Source organism: Tenrec ecaudatus, chromosome 18, assembly GCF_050624435.1.
Source record: "Tenrec ecaudatus isolate mTenEca1 chromosome 18, mTenEca1.hap1, whole genome shotgun sequence".
Classification (NCBI taxonomy): domain Eukaryota; kingdom Metazoa; phylum Chordata; class Mammalia; order Afrosoricida; family Tenrecidae; genus Tenrec; species Tenrec ecaudatus.
The window spans coordinates 40,322,910-40,336,282 of NC_134547.1; the positions used below are offsets into that span (position 1 = coordinate 40,322,910).

General features: G+C 48.9%; 1 protein-coding gene across 1 annotated transcript in view; it reads left to right on the top strand.

Moving 5' to 3' along the window:
• The first annotated feature begins 200 nt into the window (after positions 1 to 200).
• Positions 201 to 13,373, top strand: part of NKD1 (NKD inhibitor of Wnt signaling pathway 1) — a 91,395-nt gene continuing 78,222 nt past the window's right edge. The window contains exons 1-4 of the mRNA XM_075537484.1: positions 201 to 225; positions 369 to 404; positions 1,042 to 1,157; positions 2,532 to 2,543. Coding sequence (XP_075393599.1) covers positions 201 to 225; positions 369 to 404; positions 1,042 to 1,157; positions 2,532 to 2,543 — 189 coding nt within the window. The remainder of the gene's footprint in view (positions 226 to 368; positions 405 to 1,041; positions 1,158 to 2,531; positions 2,544 to 13,373) is intronic.

Sequence of the window (13,373 nt, forward strand, 5' to 3'; positions counted from 1 at the left end):
CCAATGGGCGCGCCCGGAGGCTTGGGCACTGGCGACAGCGGGCTGGGGGCTCGGCCCACTCCAGCGGCCGGGAGGCTTCCGCACCAGCTCAGGTTCCATTCAGCTGGGGCGGGCCAGCGAGCGAGTGAGGCCAAGTGCGCCGCAGAGCCCCCAGGCCGGGTTCATGGCTTAGGAGCACCCCTGCCCGCCGCGCCCCCAGCATGGGAAAACTTCACTCCAAGCCGGGTCAGTGTCCCTGCGGTGCGCGCTGTGGTGGGGATGAGGGGTGGGGGGGGCGCCCGCCACCCTTACCTCCTCCAGTGCTAACTCTCGCTCTCCTTTCTTTCTGGACCCCCGCTGTCCCGTGCCCGGGCGGTGACTGCCTGCAGCCGCTGCAGGGTGCAAGCTCAGGGAGAGCCCCGAAGGTAGGCGGCGCGCTGGGCACTGCGCCTGGGGAAGGGCGGGCGGGTGGAGTGGCCGTTTTACGGAGGATCTGATGACTAGGGCTACCACCTCCCCAAGGCGGCCACCCGTCTCAGAATCCTGCTCCTGTGTACTCCCTCCTCTGTTCCTGTGGTCCCATTCCCGGGTCCTGGCTTCTACCCGCCTCTGCCTTGGATGCCCTGCACGCTCCCTCTTCAGACTCTCAGGTTCCTCCTTTCAAGACCCTGACCTCCCCCAAGCCTCCTTTCATCTCCCATCTCTTCTTTGGAGAGCCTGACCCTGAGCCCTGTCCGTGTCTTGACCTCTGGCGTTCAGTCTTTGAACCCCTAAACCTGGAGACACCTCACCCCCGACAGACAGACACACACACACACACACCCCTCCGCTCCTACCTTTGTCCTCCCCCCCCCCCCCCCCCGCTACCTGTGTCCTCCCCCATTCTGTGTTCCTGCTCTTGGAGCTTCCTCTGAACCCACATGTTCTCAGCTTCTGCCCCAGCTCTGGAAACTCTTACCTTCTACTTCTTTGCTTTATTCTGTGGGTCTTCCTCACCCCTCCTCCCCAGTAACTTTCTGCTCAGGGGCCAAACCCAGCGGCCGCTTGTCCTCCCTGTGGCAGGTGACAGCTTTGCCGTGAGTGCTGCCTGGGCTCGGAAAGGCATCGAAGAGTGGATGGGCAGGAAGCGCTGCTCGAGCGTGGGACCAAGACAGCCAAGATTAGCTGGCACTACCAGGGTAAGATCCATTCCCCAACCCATCCTTCTATCCCTTCCTGCTTCAGTTGTGTCTCCATAGCCGCCCACTAATTTTTAAGCACCCTTTCTGCCACAGCTTCTGGGACCAAACCTATATTCCCAGCTGCCCAGGCCCCCTGTCCCACATGGCACTGTGCTCCCATGCCTTGAGGACTCCTGGGGTAAAAGTCGAGGGGGAGAGTTGGTGCAGGTGCAGCTGATGTGGGAGGTCCTGGGCTGCAGAGGTCTGACCACGTGCTCTGACGTCTACCTTGGTTTTTGTGGGCAGAATTTAAAGGTAGATATTTAGAGAGCAAAGTATGATCTGGATGACAAAACTCAGGCTTGACTTGGAGCTCCACTCCTAAGCCTATGCTCAGTGGGTCCCTAGAGTGTTCCGTGGGGAGGAATAGGACAAATGAGTAAGCCCCAAATTGTTGCTTGGGGAGAAATAGAATGAATTAGAGTGACAGGTGGGTAAGAGAACCCCAGTTCCTGGTCTGGGACTGGTGCTCACTGATGCCCTGTGAGCTCCAGCACTCTGCCAGGGGCAGTCTGCGTGGAACTTGAGTACGCCAAGAATCAAAGGATGAGTCAACTTTTTGATGTGACATTTGATTTTTACTGTACGGAGGAAAAGACTCCGTCTCAGGTCTGGTTAGTTCTTTGTTCTTGATCACGAGCTTAGGAAGGACAGAGTGGAGCTTCAGATGTGTCTATATATTTGGGACAGTGGGACCTGGGCGGAGTGCAGATCAGCTACAGGGGCCAGTATTGGGAGGCGGGGCTATGCATAACGTTGATTCTGGTGTCTGTAGGCAATCAACCCCTTTCTCTTTCGCCACTTCCAGTGCGGTATAAGGCATTTCTCTTTTTAATTTTCCTCCATCTGTTGGTTGGGTTAGAATTGGAACTGCTGTCCCCTCAGTAAATATCAAAACTTGGGGGTCCTTTACAACAGATCTTCCCCTGACAGTTGCTGTTTTTGGTCCGTTTCTTGATTTAAAACCTGATGAAAATAATCCAGTTTACCTTGATGAACAAATATATTTGCAGCTCAAGACAAAGGTCAACTGAGTGGATTTCCAGAAATCGAGTTTTGGGTGTTTTCAGCCTGTTTATTTTTTACAAAGTATTCTTTCAGCATGACAAGTATTTGTAGTCGTTTCTCTCTTCTCTTTTTTTCCTTTCCTAAACTGTCAGGCAGCTTGCTCCATGCTGGGGGGGGCGGGGGGGGTTGGTGATCTTGAAGGACGAGAGGGCTTACTTCAATTGGCTTTTATCTTCAAAGCCCTAACAAATGTTACCAGCATGTTTTTGGTGGGTCACCTTGGCACCCAGTTTGGGAGGATGGAAAAGAGAAGGGAAAAAGGAGAGGGGAACAAGAGTCTGTCATTTTAAATTAAAGCAGAGTGTTCTCAACAATAGGAACGCGAGCCAGTAAAAGTTGCCATTGAGGGAAAGGAGGGAGGGGTTCAATTTAAGTCAGTGGCTTTGATGAAGTCACAGAGTGTTGATGCCTTGCTTTCCCCAGCTGGGGACAGCATGAGCTAACGCTTGCTTGTCCCCGGCTTCCCTCACCCCTCCCTCTCTCAGGGAAATGCTGAGGGATCATTAATATTTGTTCAAAGCACTTTTGAAGATGTGAGGCACAGAGCCATTAGTGTGACATTTGTTGGGCAGTTGGAGGCTGGACCCAGACATCAGAGATGTTGGGATTGGGGGTGGGGGGGTAGGGGAGGGGCAGGCGGGACGCATAAGGAAGCGATGTCTTTTTTCTAACAGTTTTATTAGCGCTTCCTCCATATGTCATACAACTCAATAATTCAGTCATATCAAGAAGAGTTGTACCATTGGCACCACAGGCATTCTGGAACATTTTCTTTTCCCTTGTGCTCATTGTTATTCATGCACTTGTTTCCTAATTGTGGCAAAAATATATACAATAAGAAGTTTTTCAATTCCACGGCTTCTACTGCTATAATTCAGTGGAGAAGCTATGTTTTCAAGAGAATGCCGTTGTTATAGGGTCCACAGCCCTAGCCCAAGACCACCCAAACCTGGCCCTGTGTTTCATCTGGGAGGTGGTCCAGGTGAGCTGACGTATTATATGCTGTCTTTCAAGGTGCCAGGCAGCACGCCTGGGCAATCTGAGGCCATTTCCTATATACCGGTAGGGGTATTTTTTTGTCTTTATAGCCCTGTGTTTCTTTTATCAGAAAAAAAAAAACCAAACGCAGAGAAACACGCATGCCTCCACTTACAGATTCTAATCTGGTGGTAGCTGTGCACGAGGTGTATCGGCCAGGAATTGAACCTGGTCTCCTGCACAGAAGGGTAGGTAGAATTATTCCACTAAATCACCAGTGGTAGTAATTGTTGCTATTTATTAAGTGCCTGTGTGCATACTTTACTTACATGATTTTAATCCTCCCTGTAAACCCATTAAAGTTGCAAGCTGACTGGTGTGGACTGTGCTTTTCTTCCTCTCTGGAGCACTTCCTAGGCGAAAGGAAGCCGTGTGTGACAATGCCTTGTGTCCTGCTAGGTCATTCTGGAGAAGTGGTATGTGGACCAGTAGTGAGCACTTCGGGCTGAGCTGGTTGTGGGCCAAATGGAAGTGGGAGGTGGCCCTGTTGCCTTCTTCTTCGCTCAGGTCTGAAGAGCTTGCCCAGTAGTCAGCACCGGAGTATTAAATGAAGGTCTACCCTCCTGCATGCAAAAATAAGAGCGAGCAGCCTTTGCCCTGGCAGCCATTTCCCCTTGATATGCCTTAATCACTTCTCTGTAAAATGGGCACAGTAACATTCGCATCCTTGGCAGGGTTGTGCTAGATAACCCTTCAGAAAGACTAAAACCTGCGGAGGAGGAAGCACTGGAGCTGACAGTGATTGCCCAGCTTAGTTTGAAGGCACTGTGACCATGGGGAGGGGGCAGGGGGAGGTTCTAAGGTAGACATAGTGGGGATTGCACACCTCCCCTTGATATGATGGAACCATTGAACTGTTCAAATGTATGATATGTGAATTATGTGCCAACGAAACTGTTGGGGGGGGGGGAATCCTGTAAAGAATGGTGCTGGAAGGTTTGCTCAGAGACTGGTAGGGATTGGTGGGGAGAGGAAGGGGCGGGCGTCTAAGCAGGTCAGGCACAGAGGGAAGCTTGGGCTTGTGCCCTTTCCTCATGGACACACGAACTCCTGGGGAACAAGCTCTCTTAGGGGAACAGTAGTAAGGACTGGGAGTGCGCCAACAGGCAAAAGCAGCCCACTGGTGAAGTGCTTGCCTCTAACTGCAAGGCTGGGCATCAGTGCTCACCCAGCTGCTCTGTGGGAGCAAGACTGATGTGATTGGCTCCTTTAAGATCGTAGCCTAGAAAACGGCGGTTCTGCTCTATCACAGGGCGTTGAACCCAACTTGACAGCACCTAGCAACAACATAGAAATCAATAAACTGAACAGTTTATATGCCGGACAACAGTGAACACTAACCAGAATCAGAAGCAAAAATAAGCATAAGTATCTCATTGAGATAAAAGAGAATATTGGACACAGGAAGCAGAAGCAGGCAGTCTTGAAAGAAAACCAATTGAAATGCAGGGCATGGAAAATAGGATGGGTGAAACAAACAAACAAACAAACAAACAAATAACAATGTGAAGGACGGACTGGTTAGCATATTGGGCACCGACATGTGCATGTATACACATTTAGGAATGGGTACAACTATTATTTACATCAACCGCCCTCCAATCTGACCCTCCTCTTCTTTTATAAAAGAGCTGCACAAAGAAATAGGCTGAAAGCCTTGGCCAGGCAAACCTGTCTCTGGATTAAAGACAGCTGCCAGGCAGTTTGGTAACTTGATTGTGGGGTACCCTGCACATCTGATATTTGGGGAAGAGTAGGAAGGTGCAGGCTTAGTTGGAGCCCCAGTGGACTTAGCAGGGTAGGTGATGAGGTTGGAGGCTGGTCCAACTGCTGGCACAGTGCTGGATTCCAGTGGGATTACCCTTGAATGATACCAGTTGCCACAGTTAAAAGGCCCCATGTCTTTACCATATGGAAAGTGTTAGGTCTCCTTACGAGGTTTCAAAGCTATGTGCTTGGAGGTAGACTTGACATTTGATGCAAGCATGAATTAGATATTTGGTATTTCAGAATTAAAAGATGGCTTGCTTTGAGGTTAGAGGAGCACCTGAGGTTGAGGCATTTAGGCCTTCTCTCATTGGTACCCTGGAGTATCTCCTCTGCCTATTGGTCCCTTGCTCTATCCCTGGGGACTGGGAAGGAGAGATGGAGAAAGCTGAAATGGGGCAGAATGCCAGGCGGAGCTTCTGGTTTCCAGTAAGCCTGGGTTCCTTGTTGGTGGAAGGCACGCACATCCTCTTCTGAGTGCCTTCATTCATCTCTGTGATGTGGTCTCTGGTAGATGCTTCTAGGAGTCTCTTGTCCACTCTGCAGGACGTTATTCTTTGAAAAGGGGGCTGCTTCTCCCTGAGTGAGGCCTGCGGGCACGTTCTATTGATTCCCTAGATTTCAGGAATCACCCATCTACTGTCAAATCCTATAAGGCTTTTGTAAATCTACGAAGCTATAAATTGGGAGGGGACGACATTTTATATAGAGTCCTAGAGCTTGGGGAACTTTTATATCCCCGCTCCTAGTGAGGATGTTAGACACAGGCATGGAATGTGGATGACAGTGTGGTCTTCCTTTCAAGAAGTTTCTTGTACCAGGAAGCTCAAGCATCACCGAGGAATCAGACTGTCCCCTTAGGCTTTTAAAACATCAAGGCTGGACCATTGAATGATACAAGAATTACTTTCTGAGCTAAACTTCTTCACTGTGGTATCCCTAAGGCAAATGATAGCCATGATGTATTTGCTGAATGTATAGATCAAGGAGACCATTCTTTATGCCTTTCCCCCACATCTTCTTCCCCAGCTGACTTTCCTTTTTTAATTCCTGCTTAAGAATTTTCTCTTTCTCAAGTTCCTACTGTCCTGAGTAGAGTTGGCCCTTTACCTACAGCCATTCCACTATTAAAATTAATTCCCTAGCTGTGGCAGGCACTGAGGACATGGGAGAGAATGAAAGAGATCTGATCCCTGATTTCCAGTAGCTTGTAGTCTAAGAAAGGAGAAACCAACAATGTTTATAAACAGGTCCATTAACAAACACTGAGTGGTGCAGACTGTGCAACTGAGCATTGGTGGATTGAACCCACCGGAGGCACCTTGGAAGATAGGTGTGGTGACCTGCTTCTGAACGATGACAGTTTGCAAACTACCAAGCAATTCTGCTGTGCACACATGAGGCTGCCTTGTGTTGGCACTGACTCCATGACAGCTAACTCCAACCACGCTTGTGAGAAGTAGTGCAAAGGTGGTGAGTCAGGTGTGCTAGAACATCAAAGGACTGTGGAAGCGGTCTTGAACCAAAAGATGGAAGATAAGGAGGAAGAATATGTGGGAAGAGGGGATGACGTTGTGTAGGCATGACCAATGTGAAGTTCCAGGCTTTTGCTTGTTCATAGAAAATTTGGTGATTGGGTTTGCCAGGAGGTCTCTATGTAGAACCTGGGCCAGGAGTTGGAGAAAGGTCAGTGGACTCTAAATGGCTACACAGTCCTTTGGACACAGATGAAGTGGAGGCTGAGAGCGTGGAAGTGTTCCTTGGTGCCCAGTCTTTTTATTAAATCATTTTATTGGGGGCTCATACAACTCTTATCAAAATCCATCCATCCATCCATCCATTGTGTAAAGCACATTTGTATATTCATTGCCCTCATCATTCTCAAAACATATTTGCTCTCCACTTACACCCCTGGCATCAGCTCCTCATTTTCCCCCTTTCCTCCCTGCTTCCTCCCTCCCTCATGAACCTTGATAATTTATAGGTTATTATTTTGTCCTATCTTGCCCCATCCGGCGTCTCCCTTCACTCACTTTTCTGTTGTCTGTCCCCCAGGGAGGAGGTCGTATGTAGACAGACCCCTGGAATCGGGTCCCCTGTGCCCAGTCTTCCTGCAAAGCGCAGGCAGCTTCTTTTGGCATATTTCAACTACTCGCCTCGGTGAGCAGGTGTGTAGGGCAGGGTGGGCAGTCAGTGTGATACTCCCAGCATGCTCCTGGAAGCTGATGAGTGTGGAGCTTCATGTTTAGAAACTTGGGGGCACTCTCCCAGCAGTCTGAATGGGCTTCTAGCCTTCCAGTCTGTGGGAGGAGGAGGGTTGCTGGAGGGCCAGGAGACAAGGGAGGGTGCAGTGGGGAGTGAAGGAGGGATAGATTAGCTGCTTAAGGGCAGAGTGGGCCTCCTCAAGGCCTGGGGGCAAGAGGCAGTGACAGGTCAATCCCAGAGAAGACAGCCTGCTCCAGAGTTGTTGTGAGCCGTTGACTAAGAGGAGAGGGTTCTTTGCCTTTGTTTACCAGATCTGTCAGAGCAGGCCATGTAGGAAGTGGCCTTCTGGTCAAGGACCTAGGCCAGTGCTGTCTGGGGGAGATCTGAGGCCCGGTGGGTCAAGTGCCCTAGAGCCCTCTTCACCCCAGTGTTCCTCTTATTTCAGCCTCACTGCCAGGCTGTGGACTCACAACATGCTCCAGTTTAGAAACTTCTCCAATTTTTAGGTTGCCTGTTGGATTCCAGGGCAGGCCCTTCTGGCTGCCTCCCCACCTGCTTTCTCTCTCCCTCACACATGTTCTTTTTGTGGCTCTTGTTTCTCAGAGACCTTTTTTCGCCCCGCTCCCTCCCACTTTCCTTAGCTCCTCCTCTCTTCTGAGGAAGGAAAAACTGCAGACTCTCACCAACAAAGTATCTGCCATGCCATCTGAAGGAGAACGGGGGCAGCGATCCAGAATAGCCTGGAAGGAACCCCAGGGAGAGCTGAAGGCCTTGGTTGTGTAACCTGGAGGGAGGTCTTTGATGTTCCCCTGCTTCGTTTTTTTCCTGGGAAGCTGCCTGCTTCCTGATGGTCGCCTTCAGACTGTCCACACGAAGAAGGACTGAGGTCCCTTAGGAGCCGGAGGAAAAGCCTGATCGTGCCCAAAGGGCAGCCCGAGTGAGGCTCCTGCTCCCGCCAAGGCCAGGTGTGGTGGGCAGCCTTTTCCACACAAGTACTTCCAGTCACAGAAGTAACTATTTGAGAACTCCCCAGGCACGTAGAGGGGGTTGTTTATCCATGTGGGTTGCAGTCATGAGACTTTGCAAGGAAAGTCTGAAGATGCACCCCCGCCCCTGCCCCCTCCTGCTCCTGCCCCCACCTCCCTCACTGAAGTCATCCTCTGCCTCAGAAAAGCACACGGCACACACTGGCTGGCATGGCTCTGTCCACCAGGGCGTATCCAGGGTATATGTGTGTTTGTAAGCTTTAGAGGGTTTGCAAGAATTGATCTGGGATTGACTCCTCTTACTAGCTCAGGGACTTGGACAGTGGTGTGTGTGGTGGCCTTGTATGTGACTTACACCTTCCAAAGCGCTCCAGGGTACTGGGGGGATTCCCATTGGTACAGCACCAGCTGAGGACTCTCCTCTTTCTGGTTTTGGGTTTTTTCTAGCGAAGCGGTAGGATAAGATCATTCATACTAATTAAGCCGCTTTCTGGTGAATGCATTCTATTCAAGACTTCAATGCATCTGTGGCACCAACACTGCCTCCTTTAGGCATCCATTTACTCTGAATAGAGCACGGGCTTTGTTCTCATGGAGCTTAACATCTAGTTGGGGAAGATAACTAATTTAAAAATGAAAATGAACAATATCCCTTTCGAGATGTGCCGTGAAGGAGGAGTACTGCGTGGTTTGAGAGCATATACTGGGGTCCAGACCTAGCTTTGTGCTTAGTCACTCCACAGATATTTGAGCGCCTACAGTATGCAAAGCACAGTGACTAAGTCGGCATCGTGGGCGATGCGTTAGACTGGTGACTGAAAGATCACAGTTCAAAGCCATCAGCCTGTCTGTGGGAGAGAAACAAAGCTCTCTGCTCCCATAAAGACTACTAGTCTTAGAAACCCAAAAAGGCAGTTGTACTTTACCTATAAAGTAGCTGTGATTTAGTGCAACCTAATGGCAGTCTGTATTTTGAGTTTTATAGACTATTCAGTAACCACCAGGTATGATGTTTGCTGTTTGTTTCGGAAAGAAAGCTTTCCTTAGTGCCTATGAAGCTTGTTAGGGGTTTTCAAAATCAAGATTAGGTATTGAATTTTATCAAGTGCTTTTGTGGTATCAAATTAGCTGATCATCCTTTTTTCAGATAATGTATGATTTGTAAGTATGATTATATTGCTAGATTGCCTGGTACTTAACTTTTGTCTGTATGAAACTAAATCTTATTTTGTCATGATAAAGTACCTTTAAAAATATTAAACTTCATTTAGTAATATCTTATTTTAAACTTTTCACTGAAATTGACTCATAGTTTAGAAATATACATACTAAGCATTGAAGATCATGTTAAGAGAATATTAGAGACTGCTTTGGGGAACTTGAGAGCATCCAACAGGGGGTACAAACTGATCTAGGGTCAGAGGTGGTCTGGGGAGATGGGGTTTGCACTGAAACCCCCAAGGATGAATGGGGAAGGGGTATTAGTAGTGAAGAACACTAGGAGGGAGAACGTACTGCTGGTGTGATTGCTTGGGTAGATGGGCAAGCAGCTTGTGAGAAAGCCCTGCAAGTTGTCTGAGCTGCTGACGGAGATTCCTTTGGAACCTCTGCGCCCTGGAAAAGGGTCACAGTTTGGGCCTGGTGGGCCTTCTTAAGGAGCGTGGTCTTGTCCAGAGCGAGGACAAGAGTGAGGCCCTAGGTGAGGGGCTAGCAGGACAGAGATGCTATACTCCATGATCAGAGGAGTGTGGGCGAAGGGGGAGTGTGCGGACGGGCCTTTGGTTGTAACAAAACTCGAAGGGAAAAAGAACATTTCTGCAATTGTGTTCTATGGGATCAGGGAGTGATTCTGGAATGTCTTCTCTGGGCCAGCACAGTGCTTGGTTCTTGGAGGGCCCCCAGGGGACCCTTATGGAGACTGCTGGTGAATGAGGGACCAGGGGAAGTAAAACTAGGATGCAAGACAATACTGGGTGGTGGTTAAAAAGCCAGACGTCCTGAGTCCCAAAGCAGATCTACTCCAGCGAGTTTAAATGAAGAGACTCCAATGAAGGGAAACACGTCCAGAGGTATGGACAGGTTTACTGGAACCCGCACAGGGTATCGAAGCACCTAGAGGCTAGCAACAGTGGGAAGTTGTTACCACTCATGTGTCAGGGAGCACATGCTGGTGGACCCTTGTATGAGCTGCAGCCGAGGAGGAAGGTGGCTGGACTGAAGCCACAGCGAATCTCTCCATGACTATCACCCCCGGTGTTCTGCGGATGCTGAATCTGGAAGCCCGAGGATAGGAGAGCGCAGTGAATTGGTCCATGGTGGTTGGCTTCCAGGGGTACAGAGGAGCAGCAAGAAGCCCAGAGATTGGGTGGGGAAAGGAGATGAAAATGAATAATTAAATATTCACCTTCATGTCTTCATTGCCAATCACTATAAGGTACTTGTAGACACGCGAATTGGAAAAAATTTCAACTGTCAAGCACGTGGTAGGTGCTCATTAAAAGTTAGTCTTTAGAGTATGAGCACCGGGCTATGGAAGTCTGAGAAGGACGTTTGAAGGAGGCAGCAGGTGAGTGGGACTTTGAAGGATGAGAAGACTGAAACCCAAACACCTACTAGGACCAAAGATGTAATATCAAGGAAACACAGCAGCCTGAGTTGGAAATAGGTGGGAGGGAGTGAGCTCTTGTGTATTGGTGAGCAGAGCACGCACTTCCTGTCTCAAGGGAGCAGCGCCACTCCATCCAAGTCAACTATTGTCACGTTGGAGTGTGGCTCCACCCTTGCAGCATCGTCTGATCATTAAGAGAACTGAGCAATGTGGATTTTTATGTGCAAGTTTTTAAATGTTAATGGACCGAGGAAAACAATTCAGTGTGCCGGGTTTGGCTTCTAGATCCTGGCTGTGATTGCCAATGTTTTTTGCTTTGTTCTGAGGTGCCATTGAGTTGCCTTTTTGTCTTATGGTGTTCACGTGTGACACAGTGTAAATGCCTTGGAGGATTGTCTAGGCCTTCACAGGGGACAAAGATGGGTCTTGCTACTCCAGTAAAGAGTTCCAGTTTCAGAAACTCACAGGAGCAGGTCTACCCTGTCTATGGAGTCGCTGTGAGTTGGCATTTGCATTGGGTTTTGGAATCTGGGCGGGTTCAAAATGCCAGCTGTTCAGTAAGCAGCCAAACACCACTTTCTATTGAGGAGCAGCATAGGTGCATCGTAGATACCGGAAGACTGGTTTGGAGCTCTGGCATGAGACTTCCTGGTGCTAAATCCCAGTCCCACCTCTCCCCCGTCAAGGTGTCTCGGACCAAGTGAAGACTCATCTTTGATACTGTTTCCAAATCCGTGAAATGGAAATTTGATCGTTTAAAATGGTAGATTTGATAGCTTCCACCTCCTGGAGTGGCAGGGTAGGTAAAATAAAGCAGGCGTGTCTCCTCCTGCAGCCTCTTGAGATATTTTGCTAATGATCATTCAGTTAACTCTTTAGGTGTGGTATGTTAGGGTGACTGTAGGGGACATGGTAGGATGTAGGAATTTTGAGAAGGAGGATTGGGGAGTGATGTTTAAGTTACTGTGATTCAAACAATAAGTAGGAAGTAGCCAGGTGTTGAAAGGTATAATAAGAGAAATGGACGGCATAGAAGGTCTTCAGCCCACTTCTAGTAGTCTGCCTTGATATCAGACTCTAATCTTTAAGCTGTAAGTTCAGAAATCTATGCTGTAGCTGAAAGAGAGGGTGTGTGTGTGTGTAAAGAGTGTTACATGTTGTGACCATTTGGAGTTCTTGTCCACTGCACATCCTCCATGAAGGGTTATTGAGGTCTGTGAGCCTCTCCTCTCTAGCAGGATGGGGGTGGGGGGTGGAGGATCCCTCAGGCGCATAAAGAGATGTCCAGCTGGAGTTGATTGGCTGGCTTGCTGCCCTGGCTCAGTCCGGAGCTGGGTAACTGGAGAGGGTGGGCAGACTATAAAGAGCTCTTATTTGCAAGATGAACATATACGCACACCGAGGGAGAGTACAGCGGAAGGCGATTTCAAATGGGTCCTGGCTGAGGATGTTTTTTCTAATTTCAAAAAGCCACATGTGCTGGCAGGTGCCTGACAGAGAGGGGTTGGCTTCTAGAGACTCCGCTGAGGGGGGTTGAGGTGGTAGTTAGGGTTGTTGTGCCTGCTCCTAGACTGGTTTCCAGAGGGAACTTTATTATGGGGCAGTTTTTGACCTGAACTACAATAATCTTGACTTTCTCCCCCAGGTCATTTAAATTGATTTTAAAAGAGGAACCAAGATGCCTTTTTAGTGGACATTGAAACCTTGCTCTCCTGCCCTGGGAAGTCAAAAGGAGTACAGACCCAACCAGTCCTAGGCCTAGGCCTCCGGTCTCAGTGTGCTGTGCTTGCAGGCTCCCCAAACCAAAGCTAAACCCAATGTCATCAATTCATTTCCAACTCAAAAAAGCAACCCTATATTGGTCTCAAAGGGTATAGATCGTCATGGGATCAGGTAGCCTCATCTTTATCCTGAGGCTTGGCTGGTGGTTTTGAACTGCCCACTTTGTAGTTAGCATTCCAAAATTTACTCTATGGCACCACCAGGGCTACTTCCTATAGGTTCAGCATCCAGATCGAATAAGTATGGTGAAAAGATACAGCCCTTACACACCTTTCCCAATATTAAATCTTGCAGCATCCCCGTGTGCTAGTTGAACAACTGCCTCCTGACTTACGTGTGGGTAAGTGTAGCACGTGTACAACTGAGTGTTCTGAAATCCCCATTCTTTCAAATGTTTCCCATAGTTTTTATGATTCACACAGTTGACTGTCGTGCCACGGTCAATAGAGATGAATACGGACCTCGTCTAGTAGGTTGGGCAGGTAGCTTTCATGCACATTTCTTGCCACAGGCTAGTGAGTGGTTCCAGTGCAGCATCCATTTGTTGAGATACTTCAAGCGGTACTCCATCAGTTCCTGCATTCTTCTTTTTCACTAATACCTTCAGTGCAGCTTGGACATCGTCTTTCAGTACCATTGGTTCTTGATCATGTGCTACCTATTGAAATGGTTGAATCCCAACCAGTTGTTGTTTTTTGGGGGGGAAGGGGTCAATAGTAA